General features: G+C 45.5%; 1 protein-coding gene across 2 annotated transcripts; it reads right to left on the bottom strand.

Annotated features, from left to right (window-relative positions):
* Window positions 1–450: 450 nt before the first annotated feature.
* On the bottom strand, window positions 451–14,922 carry LOC115327220 (zinc finger protein 14-like). Of its 2 annotated transcripts, XM_042294477.1 has the most exons (5): window positions 14,811–14,922; window positions 10,064–10,143; window positions 5,055–5,687; window positions 2,224–4,993; window positions 1,261–2,065 (listed from the first exon to the last, which is right to left on the bottom strand). In XM_042294477.1, exons 2-4 carry the CDS (start codon window positions 10,089–10,091, stop codon window positions 4,911–4,913), a joined length of 744 nt encoding a protein of 247 aa, XP_042150411.1. In that variant the 5' UTR covers window positions 10,092–10,143; window positions 14,811–14,922; the 3' UTR covers window positions 1,261–2,065; window positions 2,224–4,910. The 2 variants fall into 2 exon arrangements, with proteins under 2 accessions (XP_042150410.1, XP_042150411.1); XM_042294476.1 differs by having other exon boundaries at window positions 451–2,065; window positions 2,224–5,687.
* Between the last annotated feature and the right edge of the window lie 8,075 nt (window positions 14,923–22,997).

Genomic DNA, 22,997 nt, shown 5'->3' with positions numbered 1-22,997 from the left:
AAGAGGCCCAGGGACACTAAGAATCCCTTATCGCCAATGAAGAATGGTGCAGGTGGTAGAGATTTTATACAACATTGTACGTCTCTCCCCTTGATCAGGTAGCAATAGTCCCAGTCGAAATGGTCCATGATTAAATGGTCCCAAATATGAAAAAGGACAAAATGGTCCCAGGTAAATTGTGTGGCATAGGTTGCTTCACAGGATCACCTGCTCTTGGGGGTTGGTCGATAGCCTCCACTTGATGCAAATTTAACATAACAAAAAATTGTTGCAGCTAGTAATAGTGGTAATATATATCGCTTGCGTGTCTGTAGTCACCCCTACTTGTGGTTACCGTGAAAAAAAATTTCGATGGTGCGAAGTAAATACTACAAAAAGTATGCGCTCAGCACCAACACAACCACAATAAGTGACAATTAATGAAAGTCACACATATGAAGCATATACCACAATATAAACATTTAATCAGTGCGCAGCAGCAGGCATATTTTCAGTATTTGCAAGGTGCAGAAAAACAACAATAATAATAGTAATATGAGCAATATTAATAGAAATAATTTTTACTTGCAGTTTCAGTTACCAACTAGCACCAGGTAAGGCTACATTGATTGTCACAAACAAGAACACAGAGCAACAAAATATTGTGACCACCAACTGATCTCTAAAACAACTGTTAGATTGCGCTTCCTGCTCCTGCAAGACGGCCATCTTACATGCCAAAAAATTGCGGTTTTGGAGCGTTACGGAGGTTGGCGGCAGTGTGCTGAAGATATGTTTTGGACTCGTTTGTCATCATTCGCCGAAGAAGTTCTTTAAAACCCGTGCAAGCCGTGAAACTTGCTGTGAGAACACATAAAAAGTTTTACGGAAACGCAGTGTTGCAGGAAAAAGGCACAAGTCGTCGAAAGCAAGTTTCGCCAGTCTCGCGGCATGATCAAAGATTCCTTCGCACGCCCAAGTGCTGCGTCTCTGTGCCTTCGCACGCTTGGATACCGATCAAGAATCGATGAGCGCCCGATGGATTCACATTGCCACGGCAAGTCACCTTATTTAAAACACCTGCGGACCCCAATCGCCTCGGATTATGAAATAGTGCAATTCCCCACTCCAACCGCAAGCTTCAGCCCGGTGATTGTGCTTGCAAAAAATATTTCAGCCCACTCCGCACGAAGAAAAAGTACTACTGAACGCACAAAAAAGTCAGTTTTTTTAACAGTGTGAAGTACTTGTCCTCGGTGTAGAACAAGCCACCTAGGAAAATGTCGAAGAAGCGACCGCTCATTTTTTGTGAAACCTCTGCAAAGCGACTCACCTCGCAAGTTCTGTCTAGCGTAGTGGCAATAGTCAACAACACCCAAGCAGCGGTTTATCCGGCAACCTGTCCCTGCAATGAAACAAGCCGTGCAAAGAAAGGTGGGAGGAAAAATGAGGAAGCAGAACCACCAGCGACCCAAGCTGCGGAGGAAGAAAACAAAGTCACGGGCTCGGTGATCACGGGTTACAGCCCGTGATCAGGCATCACCGGCTGTAACGTCAGGCATCACCAGAGACAAACAACAAAGAGTTTGCAAAAAACAACCTCGCTGCAGATTTGAAGCAACTGGGGCACTTTTAATGTCAGACACTTTAAATTCACAAGATTTTACAAGCAAAAGCATGAAAACTGTGTTTTCTACCAATCTTTTTAGAGGGGGACACCATGCAAAGAAAAAAGGGTATTGTTGAGTGACCAGATATCTATCGCATTCAGCATTTTCTGTTTATCGAGATACAAACTAAACGCTGGCATTACTCATATGCAGCTATTAGTATCCTCGGCACCTTAGATGGTTACAAATATGTTTTAAACTGCAAACACGCGAATAAATCCTTCGGTCAGGCGAAAGGATATAATGCCTTCCGACTTCTACAGCGTCAACAAAAATACACCCAACACAGCCGACATCAGAGGTGGTTATGACACCGCCACAGAGATTTTCTAGTCGAGACGAAACAAAGAAGGTTTACACCTGATAACGCACCATCCCAGAAAAGAGCACAGCAGCAGAGCCTCCATAAAGGAGCACTTGATTGTCAAGGAAGCCAAGCCAAGCAAAAGACACTGGACTGTCGAGAAAGCCAAGCCGAGCTAAAGCCACAGACGCAGAGATCCAGCAATGGCGTAGCCAGTGTAGCATCATGTAATCCGCTCACTAATCGAATCAATAAACATCGTTTTCTGACATTGATAATAGGTGCACATGCACTCTTCAACACCGAATCTGCACCCGGATCTTTGCCGGCGATGTATTCTTCTCGTTGATGATCGTTGCATTTCAAAAGAGCCGAAAAACTGCTTTTTTTCCCCCGACCGAACCGTGCATACGGCAGCTTCCAGCAGCATTCCTGGCACCCTTTCTGACAATTTGAAGGCACCCCCAATAAAGCTCTACCTACACCGAAGTGTTCTTAAAGGGCCCATGAAACGATTTTTGGGTTGGGATAAATCATTTTAGATTGGGATTTTACTAATAGCACATCGTTCAGTGGACCAAAAGTAAAAAGGTAGAAAGGCAAAAGCCTGACTTTCAGTGCGAAAATTTGAAAACAGAGTGGACTATTTCGTACCTCCTCCCCTTCGCAACCTCTCTGCCTTTTCACTGTGATACATCCGCGGTCCCAAAAGCGCGTCAACGGGTCCAAACTGACGTCACACGCAACCGGACCTCACTTATTCCCTTCACCCTTAAGCTGACATTGTGGTGGAAGCTACGCGCTTGCCGGACCAATCAGCCGCCTCCGTTTCATCACCTGACTTCATTCTCTGCAGCCACATTTGCCACGCTCACGTGGCAAGTGTGGCTGGCCCAATGAGCACGTAGCTTCAACAGCACTGTCAGCTTCGGAATGAACGGGGTGGGGAAAGCAACTTTTGTTTGAATTTTGAGCGACGGGCTAATCTTCTAGGGGGAGAATGGATGTGTCCGGATTATACAAACGAGAGTGCGAGCAAGAGGGGACTCCCCATTTTCGTCTCCTATAACTGTTTGGTGGAATGCGCGATTTATGAGTTGAGGAGGAAAGCTAAACAGGAAAAAGTTGGAAAAGCGTTTCATGACCCCTTTAAGGTGAGTAGGAGCGAAAAATCTTTGGTCGCCCTCGCAGAGATCCGATCCAACTAACCTCCTTTCTTACACTAAGGGAGGGAGGAGGCGGGAGGTGATGCATTTAATTTTGTTTCCCCGATGACCCAAAAGTCTTCCTGGCAATCGCCTCCACGGCGACGTTTGCGCGTTTTTCAAGCTCTTGCCAATTCGTGTTCGTAAGACGAGCAATGTCTTCACCCAGGAGAAGGGACGACGACTCGGCGACGTCTTCATGTGAATCGGACTGGTGGATGGGGTACCTTAACGAGTATCACTCTGTAGTGATCCACGAACACACACCAGTAGGATGCTTGTTAATCCTTTCTGCAAATGTTTCAAGCACTCTTAACCTCTCACCACATCACAAGCATGTAGTTTACAATGGAGTGTCATATACTTTGGAGCTCTGCATCTGCTATACTGCATCAGCTGTAACGTGAGCAGGAGAAAATAGATGAGACTGTACAATCGTAGGAACCAAACGTATGATACAGGCCGCGAGTGTTGATGTCACTGGCCTGCAAATTGGCAAAGTTTCTTTCACGGGCCAGGCTTGGGGAGCTCTTGAACCGGAGCAGCAGGGTGCCGAAGGAGCACCGGTCTATGCTTAGCGAGAAATGGTCGCTTCGGCCTCTGGCATGCTGCGAGCCCTTGGCAGTTCCGACGATGCTTGATGCAAGCTCGAGTCTGAAATCACATTCCACTTTCGCCGAGCACGCAATCCATTTGGCAGCCTAGCTTGTCACCTGTTTCGATTAGTCATAGGCTTCCAAACAGGAAATGGTCAGCAAGCAAGGCAGCCAAGCAGGCTGTACTTTGCAAGGTCACCCCTCGCTTTGTTTGGAGAAAATGAAATACAACCTCGGGCTCGACCTTGCACCGAGTCTCGTCAAAACTTCCAAGGTCTCACAATGTGCCGAACACAGAAGCGACCTTTTCCCACTCGGTGTCGACAGTTGCTCCGTTGAGAGAGGTCCCCCAGCCCCGTCCACAGAGGAGGCTCCGCTTTATTGCAGGCAAGCGACGCCAACACTGAAGTTGTTGAATGGAAAGTAAAGGCTTTTGGACAAATCTTGCACTTAAATGGCTTCTCACCAGCATGTATTGAGGTATGCTTTTTCAGGAATGAATTCAGAGCAAATGATTTTGAGCAAAGCTTGCACTTAAATGACTTTTCAGCAGCATGTGTTTGATTACAAACTTTCAGATCTGCATTCCGAGCCCAGGCTTGGGGGCAAAGCTTGCACTTAAATGGCTTTTCACAACTGTGTGTTTGGTTATGCATTCTCAGATCTGAATTCCAAACAAAGGCTTTTGGACAAAGTTTGCACTTAAATGGCTTTTCCAAAGTATGTGTGTGGTTATGCATTCTCAGACCTGCATTCCAAGCAGAGGCTTTTAGACAAAGCCTGCACTTAAATGGCTTTTCACCAGTGTGCTTGGTTATACCTTCTCAGATCTGAATTGAGAGAAAAGGCTTTTGGGCGAAGCTTGCACTTAAATGCCCGTTTGCCACTGTGTCCAGTTGTGGATTCTCAGATCTGAATTCCGAGCAAAGACTTTTGGACAAAGCTTATACTCAAATGGCTTTTCACCAGTGTGTTTGGTTATGCATTATCAGAACTGAACTCAGAGCAAAGGCTTTTGGGCAGAGCTTGCACTTAAATGGAGTTTCCCTAATGTGTGTTCGGGTATGCACTCTCAGAAATGAATTCCAAGCAAAGGCCTTTGGGCAAAGTTTGCACTAAAATGGCTTTTCACCAATGTGTGTTTTGTTATGCCTTCTCAGATCTGAATTCCGAGCAAAGGCTTGGAGGCAAAGCTTGCACTTAAATGGCTTTTCACCAGTGTGTGTTTGGTTATGCTTTCTCAGATCTGAATTCCGACCAAAGGCTTTTGGACAAAAATTGCACTTAAATGGTTTTTCACCCGTGTGTGTTTGGTTATGCATTCTCAGACCAAAGTTCCGAGCAAAGACTTTTAGACAAAGCTTGCACTTAAATGGCTTTTCGCCAGTGTGTGTTCGGTTATGCCTTCTCAGATCTGAATTCAGAGCAAAGGCTTTTGGGCAAAGCTTGCACTTAAATGGCTTTTCACCAGTGTGTGTCCGGTTATGGATTTTCACATCCGAATTCCGAGCAAAGGCTTTTGGGCAAAGCTTACACTTAAATGGCTTCTCACCAGTGTGTGTTCGGTTATGCATTCTCAGAGCTGAATTCCGAGCAAAGGCATGGGGGCAAAGCTTGCACTTAAATGGCTTTTCACTGGTGTGTGTTTGGTTATGCCTTCTGTGATTTGAATTCTGAGCAAAGGCTTGGGGGCACAGCCTGCATTGGAACTTATCACTTTTGTTATTTTGAGTGTTGCTTGGCACTTTGAACCAAGAGCCAGAAGACACGGGAGGATGCTGGCTCTTGAATTGTTCATCACCATGGGCAACCAGGTGGATCACGATTTCACGCTGATCCCTGGTGACATAGGAGCAGGAACAGCATCTGAACGAGATGTCCTCGGTGACTTTCAATGGGCTGCTGGCTTTCCCCAACGATGCAACTCCATTACCTACAAGAAAGAACCTCATGTATTAACACAAACAAGAAATGTCCAACCAAGGTAGCCACTTAGTTTAGAAAAGAGTAGCCATTAATGCAGTCTTGCTGAAGCTATGCAGTATATGCTGCTGCCCTTTTGAATTCAGTTCACGGAAGCACTCAAACACAACTGACACTATTAATGAAGGGGAGTCCCTTGTCTTTAAAAATGAAAATGCTAGGGAAAAAGATTTTTAAGCCTTATATTTTTATATCTAAAGCACTTTTTACATATCTTATATTTACTAGTCAGAATGTGCACAATGATTTAGTTATCTCCATCAAAAGTTTGATATCTATAGTGCTTTAAAGGTCATTTTGAAAAGTTCTTTGTTTTCTAATGATTATTATTTTTTGCTGACAACAAAATGTTTTTACATGGTATTTCTGGATCTAGAATATGGATCTGAATATTTCTTGGAGTCTGGATAACTCATGAATCAAAGTGTGGAAGAAAAAAATTTCAGGGGCTGTAGTGATTACCTTTCCAATTAGCAATTTAATGACTTCATCCTGGTTATCAGTGAAAGAATTTCAGCATGTGATGCAGACATATCTCGCTAACATGGACGCCCCGCTATATAGACAGAATTGGGGGGGGACCAATCCCTCCCCATGCAATTCTGTCTTATTAATGTAGACTTTTTATGTGATCCAAAGCAAGTAAAAAAACATGTCTGTTTGGACTGTGCTTTAGCCGAAGACCATGACGTGCTTCATTTGCACGCACTGCCCAGATCCCAGCAAAAAATACATTAAAGAAACAAAGAAAAAACGTGGGGAAAAATGCCAGAGTAAGAGGGAAGAACTCAATAAAACGAAATACAAAAACTGAGGAGGGGGCTAGGTCGATGGTCACATGATCTGTTATCTCGCAATTGTGCCATACTGGTGCGCAAAAAAAGGCGCCCTGGCACAGCACACTGTTTTTGGGCAGTTCCGGTGCAAGTTAATCAAATATGAAACGAGATGATGAGAACTTTTACTAACAGTATGAGGTGGAGTTGCCGGAGCGTGCAGTAGTCGATACATGCTGCGCTACCTCGAGGCCGACAAAACTGTGGAGTGGAGAGGGGGCTTTGAGGATGTGCACTTTCTCCGGTGTGTACACCCTTGCGTTTCCCGTCTCCACTATCTGTTTTATCAGCCTCCAGTTAGTGCAGAATATATCAGAGGCCACATGCTTCAGAATTTGTGTCCATATTGTTCACAAAAGTAAATCATACGAAGGAGTGTAATGAAGAGGATATCTCAGTAGAATTTCATCTCCGATAGGAACTTTTCTGGAATCCAGATTGCATCGGGGGGGAAGCCTTTCCACTCACCTGCTGATGCAATATAGTGCTATTTTCAAACAAAAATAAAGAAAAAGCTTGTCTTTTTGTTCCAGTTATCAGCGGACAGCTTGACCCTGAAAGCCCCCCACATAACCCACCCATCCCGTCACCCCGCCCTGCAAGCGGCGAGAATGGCTTTTTTTTATGCAGTTTAGAAAGAGGGTAGCAGTGAGGGTTGTGGGTAGAGCCCTGCGCGGATAACAGTTTGAGTATCCGCATCCGATCCGCATACTTTGTATCTGCATCCGAACCGCACCCGCAAAATGTGGAACTATGACGATGTCTCCCTAACCACCAGAGGTTACGATTACATTTAGACTAGAAAAATCAGCGGAAATCATGCCGACCGCCTTCTTCCCCGCCGCACACTGAATTGAAAACTTTCACCTGTGGCCCCTTAACTCTCCCCTGAAGTCTGAACGCCTAAGAAGAAAGGTCATAAAAAAAAAGTTCGGAAAGAGAGGAGGAGAAGCAGTGGTAGGAAGACGAAATCTTTTCTGTAATGTTACCGAGCGTATGCGGCCACCTCGAGTCTCACAGTGTTTCGTGTCAGTCAGCGGGCAGATGTGCCGCTAAGTCAGAGTCCGAGGCCTGATCGGATCGACTAACGTGTTGTTCGAGAAAGATCGCAGCCTGCAGGCGCCCAAACATATACTGAAAGAAAACATTTTTTTTTTCTTTTTTTGTTTGGGGCGGCTACATAGGTTGCGCGCGGCAGCCGCTGGCATTGCTGGTGCTCTGGCATCGTAACCAGACAAATATTAACTACCAGACTTTCTTGGTTATAACTCTAAGCATACAAAAAAGAAACAGGCAATTTAAGGGCTGCCTATGGGCGTGCGCCGCTGATTCCGAAACTTTGCAAGCTTGGCGACACAGGGTCGCGCTCGCTGCTGAAGCATTCTTTTGTTTTTGGTATCATGACCACACCACTCTCTGCGGAGAGGGGGAGGTTTCTTCTACTTTCTTGTGACTTGTTCGTTTGAGGTTTTCTTTGCCCGAGAAAGTTTTCCGCTCTTTCCCTGACAAAGAACTAGCTTTCTCAGCACGATTGATGCCCTGCATTCTTTACTTTCACTTTTTCTATACACAGCATTTTTGACTAGATGAAATGCACTAACTGAAGCGATCTTCAGTAAGAATCAGATCTTCCTTATGATCCCTATCGTTTCTTCGAAACATATTTTATGGAAATATGTTTCGTGGACAACTTTTCCCAGACATACATTTCATGGACACATGGTTCGTCGACGCTGTACTTTTTGTGGGCACATGCCCCTGTGACGTTTTGTCGAAAACATATTTCTTCACTAAGCCGCTAAAAGCTAGCGTGCGATTCACTAAGGTGTGCTTAACCAAACCATGTCCCCCTTCCCCTGCAATGCAGGCGAGACGCAAAAAGTTTGTTACGACAATGGCAGGATTGTGTGCACGAAACGCGTCAGGTTTTTCGATGGAACAAACACGGGAAGCCTTTCGATGAAACGCCGCATGTCGACGAAACAATCTGTAGGTGAAACGTCAGTCGACGGACTGAATGCCACCGGGCAAAAATTTAGATCCGGATCTGCAGATATCCGCATCCGCAGCCCCTGACATCCGCATCCGATCCGCAATCCGCCAAAATTTGTCTAATTTTTATCCGCATCCGCCAGTTTGCTGCGGATATCCGCGGATATGCAGGGCTCTAATTGTGGGCCTCCAAGCCCATCGCGAAGAAGGCTCTTTGTCCCATTCTTACCGGATTAGGAATAAAAAAAGTGAAAGCCGTTTACAAATCCCTGTAACGCCGAATTGGAGCGCAGCTCTTGAGGAGGAGTAGGGAAGGGTACTGAGGGGGGTCACGTCACCTGCGGGTAGTCACGTGACCCCGGGGGGGGTCACGTGATCTCGGGGGAGGGGGGGTCAAGTAACCTTGGGGGGGGGGGGGTCACGTCAACTGCGGGTAGTCACGTGACCCCGGGGGGGTCACGTGATCTCGGGGGAGGGGGGGTCACGTAACCTTGGGGGGGGGGGGGGTCGTAGCGTGAAACAAAGTGTTGAAGTGTACGCCACCACACCAGTTCGTGCTGCACATAGACGTTGTGGCGGTGTCGCGGGTTTTGTGCCGGTGTAGCAGTGCAATCAAGAAAAGCATGAAGTTCGGGTCATGAGGTCAGGGCGGGTGGAGCGAGAGGTGCGAGCTAGTTGGAGCTCGATGCCTGGCCAGTCAGTCAGCAGGGAGCGAGGACAGTAAAGGTGTGTTTTGCCTTCTATCTGCCTTGTTGGTCCTTCTTGCGGTTGAGCAGTGGCACCGAACTTACAACGTGCAATAGACTTATTTGATTTATTATAATGAAGCTGTCTCCATGTCATCGCTACCATTTGTTTAGTCAAAACTGAGCCGCTGATGCCACCGTCGCGAATATTTAATTCCTTCACGCCGCCGCCTGCAAAAGAGGCGCGGCTCGCATTTCATAACGCCCAATTGTTACCAATGAACTTGTAACCGCCACTTGAGGTTGCGGTTTCGTTCCAGTTCGAGTTCAAAATCAAACGTTTGATTTGGGTTACAGTTTTGTTCCAGTTCAGTTAAAAATAACAACTTTGCTTCGGTTTTCGGTTCGGGCTCGGTGCAACATTGTGGTTAAAATCTACCTGCTAATCCTGTATGATTGCAACCGATGCTTTGTCGCGTCTCGCGGTGCCAGGAACGACATCTTATTTGTCTACAACTAATCAGTTTTGGTTGCTTCACGGAGGGCGCACCATTTTCATCCTCGAAGGAGCGTAAGCCATGTCAGTCACCTCCAATGCAATGATGCTGTAGCCACTCCCCTTGTGCTAAAAAATTGCGCCATCAGCATGTTGGCCCTAAATGAAAATCGACACAACTCGCACATGAACCGAGCCCATTCCATTCCCGCTCCAGAACGGGATCATTCCAACTCCGCAGTGGCAACTCTGCAACACTTCTAGACACTGCTAATGTCACGTGTTAATGAAAGAGGTTGAAAAATGAAAGACTTACCACAACTTGAGGACTGGATCGGTTCCATTCGGATTGCTGTCTGCAGTCAGGTTCCTAAGTACACCGGGACCATGAGATGACTAGGACCAAATGCAAAGAGCAATAACATTAATTAAGAAGTGAGCACGCCCTCCAAGCATGTCGAGCTAGCCAGACAACTATGAAAATAACACAAATGAGACACACCCAGAACTTTTGTTATTTCAAGATAACAATGACGAAGGGATGAGGAAATGGAATGCTTGCGTGCCTAGCAATACAAAGAGCAAGTTTGTCTGCTACTTGAGCAGGGGTTGCGGTGATGTCTAAATGCCAAGCAGCGAGCATTCAGGTCTACCCCCTATCCCTCCATCAGAGCCAATCGGAACTCGGCATTCTTACGGCAGTGGAATCCCTGTGCAAGAATTAAGCAAACTTGCACTCCACAGAGGCAGTAGCTTGAATTGCCCAAGATGAAGTTAGAAAGTATGCTAACATAATCAGTTTTCTTCTCTTCCTCAGCCACATTGCCAGTACAATGAAGTCCAATCAATGAAGATGTTAGGACCCGCAAAAGATGAAATCTGAGATGACTATGCCGCTGGAACCCATCTGTTCTCCCCGTAGTTTTGCTAAACTTGTTTCGTAAAAAGCAGTTTAGTTGTGTGGATAAATTTCATTGAACAGTGTCAGTTTCGGAACCACCATTCAGGAAGGCTTCCATGTTCCCCTTTGCACGAAACATTTCGGGTGCTCCTTAATGCTACAGATAATGAACATTCCTTCAAAAATCCCTTCAAATAGAGTGGTTAAGAAAATTACTCTTTTTGGGAACAAACTGCCAGCCACAGTGGATGTCTGGGATTACAAAAACACACTAATTAGTAAGATGATTACCTACAATGTCTTAATTTACTTTTGAATTTGTGAAAATAAACATATGGTTTCCATTGGAAGCTTGCTGAGTGTCATCAAAGACTCCTAGATTCATCAAATTCAGGGGACTTAAAGCTTGAGCGAAGCGTGAGGGCGTGCTAAAGTTTGCTATCATGTCGCAGGCGGAAAGCTGGCGATGCGAAAATGGATGATCTTGTTATAATCCGCATCTTGGCATTGCTAGCCTTCTGCCTGCTGCAAGAGCGGAAATTTTAACCCAATCCCGAGCTTTGCACCTAATTTGTCTTCATGCAGTCCCGCAGCTTTACGAATGAACCATCTCTGGTGCGACATTGTCTTCCCTCATATGGGCTCCGATTCTTGTAAATCTATGTTGTGTGTGCGCTGCTGACTGTCTGAAAAGGAATGCTGAGATATTTCAGAAGAGAAGAGAGCCTAAAAAGATCCAGTCATCGCCGCAGGGAGCGCACATGAGCAAGAGATGGGTCGACAATGTTAAGCCTTTCGTCCCGCACTGCTGCCCCTGCTCTCATGTGTGGTTCTTATGAAACTTCTTTCCTTCTACCCGTCATTTTTCTGTCGTCAACGCGTCTCGAGTAGTTTTTTTTTTTTTTCGCTTGATACTACGGCATTTACGTGGATTTGCGGAACAAGTCCTGCTAGGGTTTGAGTGACGTGTAGCAACTAGCCAATGATGACACTGGTCGATTATCGATAGATCTCTTTCTTGATAGAGAGAGACTTCTTGGAGTTTGTGTTCAAATGTTTTCGTGACAAATATTGCAGGACGTATGGATATGATCGACAGGTGAGAAACAACTTATTTACAGGCTTTCATGGTCATGTAGGACGCAATTAAAGTGCTCAAGTCGTTTTTTTTTTGTTTTTTTTGTGATAGAATGGAATCTTGTTCTTCATCGTTATCCGTGTGCAGTTGCGTCGACAATTGTAAATATGCGTGGCAATATACTAGTTTTCACTGGAAGGTGAATAACAAGTTTGTGCGATTATTGAAAGTGTGTTATTGTGCTTATGTGTTTATTTATACTAATGTCATTTTATTGCCTTTACCACCTTTATACAAGAATCTTAACTGTATTAAGGTAAGAGTATTATTCTATACAAAATAAATTATATTTTGTTCTACGGCCACTCGAGCCCATAGGGAGAAGTAAATTAGCTGACAGTAAATAGTAAGTTTAGTACCCCTGCCACACGGAAAAGTAATATATTTTCATTAAATGATATGAAATTTAATCAGCTTGCGGTCTTGAGTGATTATACGCGCCTGGCAAGCTGATTTGTCGACCCCATAATGTTATTTGATCAAAATTACATTAATTTTGCCATGTGGCTGGGGTATTATACAAGAATTCCGTGATCGTGTGTGATAACATTGCTTATATAACCGTAAGGGACACCTGTCTAGCCATGTCCGCATTGACTACGTCTACCCGATTTTAACTGCAATTTGTTTTGCTGTGTCCAATTACTGCGTGTCTCACTATTTTATAGAAGCTTTTCTGCATACAATATGTATTCCTACAGCAATTATTGAGTGAATCAATATTTTCACCTTAAAACACATTTTTCTAAACACAAACTCGCTCTGCTGTTATGTCATGGCGCGGTGGTGGCGTGTCGGGAATACTTCCAGTCGGGGACTGTGGGTGGAAGTCACCATGCGAGATGTGCATTCCTGCTTGTTTTTGAAGAAATCAGACAAAAACCTGCCTTCCCGTCAAAACACCACAACTATGACTGTGCCAAAGGAGTCGGGAAAGGTTTAAAGGTCAGTTTTCATGTGTTTTCTGCCTATTCGGCACATCCTAAAACATGGATGGGGCCGTGAAAAAGAAAAACCAGAGACCGTCGGGCCACGATTGCTTGTGCGGGAGGCACTTTGGGTTGAATTCACGGATACTTGTGGTCGTCAGATCTATTTGCTTTGTTCCAACATGAATGCGGGAAAACTGCAAAGTTGTACAAACCATGTGCCGACTACATTCAGTGCGTCTTCAAGTTCAAACGGCTGCCTGATTGTTCAAACTGTCGTCTGCTTATTCAGATGTTTCTGCTTGTTGTTGTCTACTCGTTCAAACGACAGGGGCCCGTAGACCAAACTCCGGTCATTGCGATAAGAACAGCGTGCAGGACTCAAAATACTTTTAATTTTGAAGCTTGGTTGAAATGAATAGGCTCAGTGTAAGCAGTAGATACGAAGAGATGTTGATAATTGTTAACAGTGGCCATAACAGACTTGTTATGCCCGATTCACTTGGTCCGATTCTGCTTTCGATTTTCAGTGTCGACGTCGACATCTCAGCAACAGTTCACGCTTTTGCAGCCCAAGCGACGTCATGAGCGAAAATAGCGAGCTGAATCTCGGCATGCAAATCGGGCTTTAGCGTCCATTCTGCGGCATCCACGTGGCATGAATCGCCGCGTGTCACATTATTCATGCAAAGTTTTGCGGTATAACGAACCTCGTTAATTTCACTGAGGCCGCCACAGTAGTCAGACATTGCCAGAAAGATGTGGAATCAACCATTCAAATGCAAAAAAGAGCACAGGGACTCGCACGGACAACATCACATTGCAATGATTTGTTTACGGGCGACGGCAAACTCTTTTCCCAAACACTCAATCATGCATGCGCAGTGCCGGTGGCGTTCACGGGGGCGCTCCAGTTTGTTTGTAAACATGAGTTGGCGTATAGATGTGTTATACGTCCGTAGCTCTCAAGTTTCGAGCAGTGCTCCAGGCAAGCAAAATAGAATATTTGGCTCGCGTTTCAAACGTGCGTCATCACGCTTCCCCACTACAGTTTTTTAAACTCCGTTCCATTTGAAGTGCCAGTGCCTAAGGCCCGTTCACACTTGCGACAGTCGCTGGAGTGACCAGCGACTTGTTTTTGGTCACGGAGCGACCAAACCAGGTTGGTAGCGACTGGTTTTGGGCAGTCACTCCCTGACTGACTTCTCAAGTCGCAAAAACGAGTCGCCGGATGGCGGAGCCCATCGCAGTCTCGTCGAAAGTGATGCGTGCGTTTTTTTACATCTGGCACTGCGCACGGCGGTGGTAACTGGCATGAATTTCTTCGCGGAAGCTCTTATTAATGCTGTCAAAGACTATCCGTTTTTTTTACAGTAAGCGGCACCCTGACCACAAAGATCAGGACAAAAAGCTGCAGGCCTGGAACGAGAGCGGCAACATTTTCGGCATGGCAGGTACGTACAGGGGCGGATTCAGAGGGTGGGGTCCGGATGTCCTGACTTCGCTATCACGTAAAGTGAAACATACGGGCTCACGGGAGCTATGAAAGAACAGAAAAAAATAATAAAGCTGAATGAGACGCTGAGGCCACGAGCTGCATAATTCTTTTTTTATTTTATTTTTTATTTTTTTAGACATTTTGTTATCACGCGTCTACAGATGCTGACAGATGCTTGCATTCGAATGTGGCATGAATATAGTGCTCTAGCCCTGACGACGGTCGATCCACGCGCGTTGCCTTCGCTTCGACGCGCGCCATCGATGGCCTTCCTTTCCGACGTCACGAGAAGAGTAGTACGGCCTTGTCTTCTAGGAGGTGTTGGCTGAACGCCAACACCGCCGCTCGCAATTTTTTGGGGGTTTTTGTTTTAAAGTTTCGGCTGGAACGTTTATTACTGAAAAGAGTAAAGCGAGCGTGCCCTGTGTCGACAACTTCAAAAAACCCTACTCATGGGCACAAAGAAAACAAAAACAAAGCGCGAAAAGCCGACGTTGCAGATGCCAAGCCACAGCCGTCGGCCGTCATCAGCGCATTGTGAAGTTGACTACGCAAATATCGCCTAACGCACCTATCGACTCAGTTTTGAGACAGTACCTGTTTTGTTGATTAAGTCGCGAAGTCTCCGAACGTGAAATCGACTTCACTGACTTCACTTTCACAGGCGGACCGCCGCCTTCACTCGGGTAACTCGGGGAAACTTTCAGACAGTTTGTGATGATTTGCAATCCTAAACGAGTGGTGGATAAATGAACACAGCTGAAGCGGCTGAAGCCTCTGAATCGGGCAGCAGCTCGCGCCACCTATCGGAAGCTATGCAGCATAACTGCGCAAGTTTTGACGGAGGCGCCTTTTGCGCCTAACAAATCAACTCCAAAATAAAAATAACCATTTATCCCTTGCTCAACTCATGCCACCAGTAGGGTGGCCACCCGTCCCGCGACTGTCCTTCCTTGAGGCCTTGTGTCCCGCGTCCCGCAAGTAAAAAAATTCTCAAAACTTCAAAATGTCCTGCATTTCATACTGAAATAAAATTCACCCTGCAACTCATGACGCTGCCGAACAACGGGGCACGGGGAAGCGCGGAGGTTGCTGGTAATCGTGTGAATCACAATGGTACACCATTTTCTCTATCCAAACATTGTGGGAAGCAACCATCGTTCTTGCCGTTCTTGCAGGCGTTGTTGCAGGAGACCAGACGCGCGTGCTCCGTTGTGCCACTGCCCTTGGCAAATATTCTACGAAGAATTGCTCACCAAAAGTTTCAATATAAATTATTGTATTTATTTTGAATTCGCTGTGTCAATGCGAAAGTGTTGCTGTGGATTTTTGTTTTAGTGAAGGCAGCCATACAAGGCAAAAAGCCTACAACTCGCAGTGGTCAAAAAAGAATATAATGTTAAAAATTTCTGTATAGGACCATGTTGATAAAAGTAAGCATTGACATGAAATAATAACCCGAAAAAAGATTTACTGTCTCTTATTTCCATTTTATGCATTGAGTTCTGCTACAGTAGATTTTAATCAACTTAGACACATTTAATGACACATTTGGCATTAAAGATATATCACTGGGAGTGAAAATTAATGGAGCTGAATTGCCGCAATACAATTAGCAGGTGTATAAAGAGCAATTAGCAGGTTATAAAGAGCAAAGAGCGCGTGGTGCGTGTGTTAATAAATTTCCTCTACCTACCCCCCCCCCCCCCCCCCCTCCCCCTTTGCGTGTCCCGCATTTCGCTAGCAGGAAGGTGGTTACCCTAGCCACCAGTGAGATAGCCTTTGCCTGGTCCCACCTTTTCTGAAAATCTATTTTCCCTGAACTTTTATGTTTTCACTGAATCGACTGAATCAGTCAAGCTTTGATCTGTTCACTAACCTCAGTGGAGTTGGGTGAAGCGACCATGCAGAAGACGATTCATCATGTCGTGAAAGCAGAGAGCTTGCGAGGTGGGGTTCGGCCTGTTATTCTGAACCTGCAACAGTTTATGCCAGGAGCAAATCGTCCGCTTCTTGCGCGGGGGTGCCGGGACGTCAGAACACCGCCGTGTTCTTGTCCGACTGATTGAAAGGATAGTGGGTAGACCAATTATTGCTAGATGCCTTGAAGTCTACCCACTATTATTTTCAGACATCCAATCAGAGCTCAGGGTCCTGACATCATCGCAAATGGCCTGTACAGGAAGCAGATGAACTTGCATTACACGTTTGTTCTAACCGTTTCATGCCGGCTACAAGACATCCAGGTTTAGCGGAGGAGTCTTGTTACTGGTATCACACAAAATACCGAGGAGGAACATTCAAATTTTTGAATAATTTCCATTAATACGCTATTCGATATTCACCTCGAGCTGACCTGCAATTTTCACACTTTTCGAAGTGTTAATCGCTACGAGTTGACGGGTACTGCTTCTCCGCAGTGCACAGGTGCTCAGTGAGAAGTGCACTCAAAGGCCTGACCCGCCGCGATTATGCAGATGTTAGGCAGCAATCTCTTGACAGTCCGTGCATTGATGTATTGTTAGTAGGGCTGGGCATTTTATTGATTAACCTAGCAATTAACCGGTCAATGCTCTAATCGCAATTAATGTTTTTTTTTTTAAAATCGGTTAACCGGTTAAGTCTTGACCAATATGAAAACATAAAAATTAAACGTTTCCACCACACAGGTGTGGACGAGAACACCTGTATAAAGGCAAACTTTACGTGAAATTTTGACCGATAAGTTAACTGCTAAGACAAAATTTGTAACTTAAAAAAAAAAAAAAAATATTGGAGGTTAGTGTTTCACCCACTTAAACGCTGTGCGAGTGTCCGTGTAGTGCAGCGAAGACCATTCTGAACAATCAAAGGAGTTTGCTATTCCCGGGGAATATCAATAAACCTCTTAACCTCTGTGGCTGAAGTGATCAGCTGCGAGTGTGTCTTTCGACTATTCTAAACCACACATTAAGATTAATTTAAGATCAGAAATTGTACATTGTGCTGTTTATCACGTATTCAGCAAAGGTAAAACAATTAATTTTGATATTTTTTAAAAACTATATGCATGGGATTGAATGAAACCGAGTAATTGATTAAATAATTGATAAAAGAGATTAGATTAATCGGGCTAAAAATTTTAATTGCCTCCCAGCAGTAATTGTTTGTTTGTTTTTTATTCAAAAAGTACATTTACATATAGCAGGCAGATGTATAAATCCCCTTGAATAGGATTGATGCAACGAATTTTCTGTTTATATGCCACAGTTCATCAATACAGTTACATTAAAATTAGCTGAGCTTAGAGCTGGACAAGTGGAAGGAGGGAAACAACCTTCATGAATTCAGCTAAATTTTCATTTAAGCAAGGTGCATGGTAGGGAAAGGCTTAGAGCTATTCGATCCGAAAATATTCGGTCAGAACCACTCTCCGCTTCAAAACACAAACACCCTATTCGCACATGGCTAGAAATACTGGAAACAGTACAGATTCTCTTAGAAAAGCCAACTAATGACAATAAACTTCTCACCACAACTAATAATCTTTCCCCCTCCCCCTCCCCTCCTTCCCATCCCCTCCTCTGCTAATCTGGAAACAGCTGCCTTGTCCTGCCAGTCTTAGCCTGCAATAGACTACACCAGTGGTTCGCAACCATCGATGTTTCGCGGACCCCTTGTGGATCAGCAGAAATGTTCGAGGACCCCGTTCGTGGTGAAGGGGGGGAAAACGTAAAGGTTAAATATAATAATGACTTAATAAATGAATATGAATAAGGGCTAGTGTGAAGTAGACTTCTCTTATTGACATACAAACGAGAAAACTCGCCCCAAAAGCTGAAACATTTTTTCTCAATCTGAAAAACGACAACACTTATTGCTGGGCTTTACTGATGAAGCAGGGTTTCGCGGACACCTAGAATGCATTCGAGAACCTCCAAGGGCAGAACCTCCAAGGGCACACAACATGCCGGCAACATCAGCGACCTTTTCCCACTCGGCGTTGACCGCTGCTCCGTTGAAAACTCCCCAAGACCCGCTTGCAGAGGAGGCTCCGCCTTGTTGCAGGCAGGTGACATCAACATCGAAGGTTCATAATCGAACTACAGTGGCTAGAAGGTGTAGTGTAACGAACGAAACCGGAGAAGCGGCACAGCGTTGAAAGACGGCCGCAGGTGGCGCTGGCGCTTGCAGCACCGTCGTTCCGGCTATGGCTCCGGCTTGGCCGCTTGGCCAGCTTGGCTCTGGCCGATTGGCAGCTGTCGACTACACTGTCGTCTGCTAGTTTCACATTTTTATTCACCTACGAACACAAACCATGTCATTGAAAGTTCACTGGAAAGAAATAATTGTTTTTTAGGTATTTATGCCTAAAAAACAATTATGCCTAACACAAAAAGGATGCTCATCCTTTTTATGTTATCTTCAACTTTGAGAACCAGGGACTTTCAGGGCTCGTAGCCTGCTCAACCTTCGCAGGAAATGAACGAAGAAAGTGAACGTCAAGCACCATGCGCCGCGGGGTGTTCAACATTCTTCGAGCATTATTTCCATTAATATAATTTCCGAAAAGCCTTCCCGGCTATGTTCCGGTCTTTGCGAAAAATAGCTGATAGTGTCAGGTCAGGTTATGGGAACGGAATAGACATGTTCGTTCATTTGCTTTGGTGCGGTGCAAAAAAGCAGTTCTCTTGAAAACGTGCCCCAAAACAAGCCGGAATCTGTCTGATCGTCGTGAGCCGACCATTGTCGACATTGTATATTGGATAAGCTGTGTTATTTGAGACCTTTCCCAAATCCTGTTCTGATAATGCGGCACCATGGGGTATGCACAATATATGTTGTTCGATTGACGACTTGCTGAATTTAATGTTGTCAGACAGGAATACCCGTGCAGTATGGCTACCCTGTGTGGTCAAATATTTTCTATCGTTATGACCTTTGCAGATTCACACGGATGAGTGTATGTTGCTGTAAAAAAATTAACATAAAATGAAACAGACATTCCAGTTGCGTATGTTCCATCGTGCAAAGGCTCAACAAAAATAGCTTTCATTCATTTGTTTTTCTTCCCATATAGTAAAATGCTTTCTTAAAAACCTAAAAAAAAAAAAAAGAAGAAAATGCAGCAATTTAGCCCCCACCGGCTTCCGCAAGCGCGTCTATGCAGGATGCCACAGCCCACCGACTAGAAAACCCACAACCAAGAGGAGTCGGGCAACACTAACATAACCACCGGCGTCCGGAAGCGTGTCTATGCAGGATGCCACAGCCCACCGACTAGAAAACCCACAGCCAAGAGCAGTCGGGCAACACTAACATAAACCTTCAAAACCTGTGCTGGAAATCACTTCGTTCGAGACTGCCGCTGGAAAGGCCTACCGTAGAATACCGTGCATCCGCCCGTACCACAATAAGCGCCCATTGTCAAATTTATAAAATCGGAGAAAATATGCACAGTACATTGATACGTAGAATTGATGACCGGAAAAGCGCCCATTCCCCATTTTTTCATGATTATCTCAAAATTTTGAGTGGGCGCTTGCCCGGTATTTTACGGCATACACAAACTCATCTCTGTTAGGTCACGGTGCAGTGGTGGCGCGTCGGGCGCACTTCCGGTCTGGGGCTGTGGGCGGAAGTCCCCATGAGAGACATGCATTCCTGCGTTGTTTCCAAAGGAACCTGAGAAAAACCTGCTTTCTCGTCAAAACGCCGCAACTGGGGCTTTATCAAAAGAGTCGAGAAAGGTTTGAAGATCAGTTTTCATGTGCTCGGTTCGTCCGAGAACGTGAATATGAGCCGTGAAAATGAAAAACCAGACGCCGTCGGACCACGACTGCTTGGGCGGGAAGCACTTTGGGTTGAATTCACGGATACTTGTAGTTATCAGATTTATTTGTTCTGTTCCAACATGAACGCCGGAAAACCGTCAAGTTGTACTGACCACCTGCAGAGTACGTTCAGTGCGTTTTCAAGTTCGAACGGCCGCCCGATCGTTCGAACTGCCGTCTACTCTTTCAAACGCTTCTGCTTGTCGTCTGCCCTTTTAGACGACACCGGCCCGTAGACCAAACGTTGGCCCAAACTTGCGATAAGAAGTAAGTGCAGGCCTCAAAAGACTTAAGCTTGAAGGTTGGTAAGCAGGCTGGATGTAAATAGTAGATACACGGTGATGTTGATCATTGTTACCAGTGGCCATCACCAACTGATTTACCTGGTCCGATTCTGCTTGTGATTTTCAGTATCGACGTTGACCATCTCAGCTACAGCTTATGCTTTTGCAGTCCAAGCGACGTTGCGACTGAAAATTGCAAGCAAAATTTTATTATGTGAATCAGGCTTTAGAATACATTCTGCAGCGTCCACGCAGAATGAATTGCCGCATGTCACATTATTCACGCGAAGTTTTGCGGTATAACGAGCCTCGGTAATTTTGCTGAGGCCGCCTAGGTAGTCAGGCATTGCCAAGAAGACATAGAATCAATAATTCAAACGTGAAAAAGGGCAGGGGGACTTAGACCGACGCCGAAAACATCGAATTTCAATGGCTTGTTTATGGGCGACGGTGAGTTTCTTGCCCATACTCCATCGCACACGCGCAGCACGGGTGGTGTCCGCTAGGGGCGCTTCGGTTTGTTTGTAAACACGGGTTGGTGTATAGACGTTTGCAAGCAGCTACGCTTCGACAGCTAGTCTGGCCACCATGGATGGAAAACACTTTGAAAGACAGTCTGGAAATCGTGGGTACGCCTTAGCATGGCTAGGTGGCACAAGCTACCACCTGGTATAAAGGGTACAGCCATTAGCATCTGTCCATGCTCGACTATCAGACAATCTACCCACACCAGCAGTAAGCTGGCGGCGCCCAGAGGTCGTACTTGCAAAACATCTATACTCTGTATCAGCCATTTTGGGCAATGTTGTCAAGGCCAGTGAAGCTTCCAAAATGCAGCAGATCTTCACAGCTACAAAAGAATGTGGCTTCCTCTCGCATCTCACTTGCATGTAGAACATTGTTTGACAGAACAGACCTCACAAAAACTCGAAGCGATCTTAGCTGCGTAGTGCCGCACAAAGCATTTTGGGATCCCATTGGCAGCAGTTTCGGTTTTCCAATCTTTCTCCATGACATCCCGTCACGGCCAAAGACAGTGCTTCTATTTTCAAATAGGCATGCTACTTTCCTTGAATTTATATTACCGTGGCTCTTGCCTACCAATACAGATAGAATGCTGGAGCACAATATCTGCATGGGGACTCTGAATGTGCCAAAGTTTGTGCGCAGGTAAACATGGAACTACGATAGCAGATGGAAGAAGTGTAGTGGGCCGATAGTCCTATTCCATTGTCTCCCTAATGTCAAAAGCTTCTTGAATGATCTGCAAGTACCTGCTTACGGATCGTGTAAGAAGCTTTAATGTTCCACGTTTACTTTAGAGTGTGGCACGACCACACCTGTGGTCGTGCCGCACTAAGTGGCAGCCAGGCCGCCTGAAAGGTACTGGACGCAGCCGCTGTACTTCACTCCTCGCTACGTCTTTGCAGGTTCTTACGGCCGCTGGATATCCGTGTTTCAAAAACAACTCTCACGAATATGAATGGGTGGAATGCAAGTGAGTGCCGACTTCATTTTCGTGGACTGCCGAGATTCATCACTTCATCGACAAGGAAATCGAAACAGAAGCCACGCCACTCCTTTCCTTGAGCAAGGAGGTCCCATAATGCAACACATGCAGGGCTGCGTGCAGGGATATTTGGGAGTAGTTTATTACAAATTGTTTCACGATGGTTCCTCCTTTTCTCTCATTAGCTGTCTAGCATTTATAACATGGAAACAACAGCCAGGAACAAGAACACGAAGCAATAAAATACTGCAAGTACCCAAACACCGGAGAAAGTGATGTCTCAAAGCAGGTGCCGTATAAATGCACGATTCCGAGAGCCAGAGTTGCGACGAAAAGGGAGTGAGTGCGGGAGTGTTAGTTCCAAGTCCTCTACACCTTTAATAAATGTAGACCTCAAGAGACATTACGCAATATCGAAAATGGGTACAATGTCGAGTTATAGCAAAACCTGCTCGGCAGTGCAAGAATAGACCAGATGCAAATTGCTTGTTCTGACAACACTGCGAGCATCACCATTTTACTGTTGCAAGCGTGGTCGGTACCAAAGCATGGTGGAGGTATCGGAGACAACAGTACGGGCAGTGTCCGATGTCGGGGCAGCCATGTTTTCTGCCTTACGACCATAAAATGTGGATGAACAGTTTAAACAGCCTCCTGCAACTGTGTGACGAAACTCTCGGAGACACCTCCAAGCCAACGATTCGTCCGCGGCTATGCACATACTGAACAAAAAGGCCACGGTTTACGTATCTTGAATTGCAGACGTTCGTAAGTACCGAAAAAGGCAGTGTGTAAGCTTCCTCCCCTGGCTTTCACAGCAAAGGCACAGCACTAGCTCTGCTGCTCCGACAAGGTTGTCACGAGCGTGCAGAGGCCTCCGAGAATTACATCAGACAGTTGCGGTAGGTTGTTTAAACTGTTCGTTTACATTCCTCGGTTGCAAGCCGGAAAACACAGCTGCCGTGCCCTCGCACACTGGCAGTAGTGTTGTCTCCGATGCCTCCATCGTGCTTCTGTATTGACGACGCTTGCCAACATTAAAATGGTAACGCTCTCGTGTTGTCAGACCACCAAGAAATTCCGCATAAGGTCTATTCAACGAGCGACATTCCAATTGGCAGCAGAAAGCACTGTGGGGCATCACACACTCGGATATGGGTCCCCCATCGAGGTAAAT

The sequence above is a fragment of the Ixodes scapularis genome, unplaced genomic scaffold (genome assembly GCF_016920785.2).
Source record: "Ixodes scapularis isolate PalLabHiFi unplaced genomic scaffold, ASM1692078v2 PGA_scaffold6__148_contigs__length_123643588, whole genome shotgun sequence".
Lineage (NCBI taxonomy): Eukaryota > Metazoa > Arthropoda > Arachnida > Ixodida > Ixodidae > Ixodes > Ixodes scapularis.
Note: the sequence above shows the minus strand (reverse complement) of the source record. Positions and strands in the feature narration are given on the sequence as shown.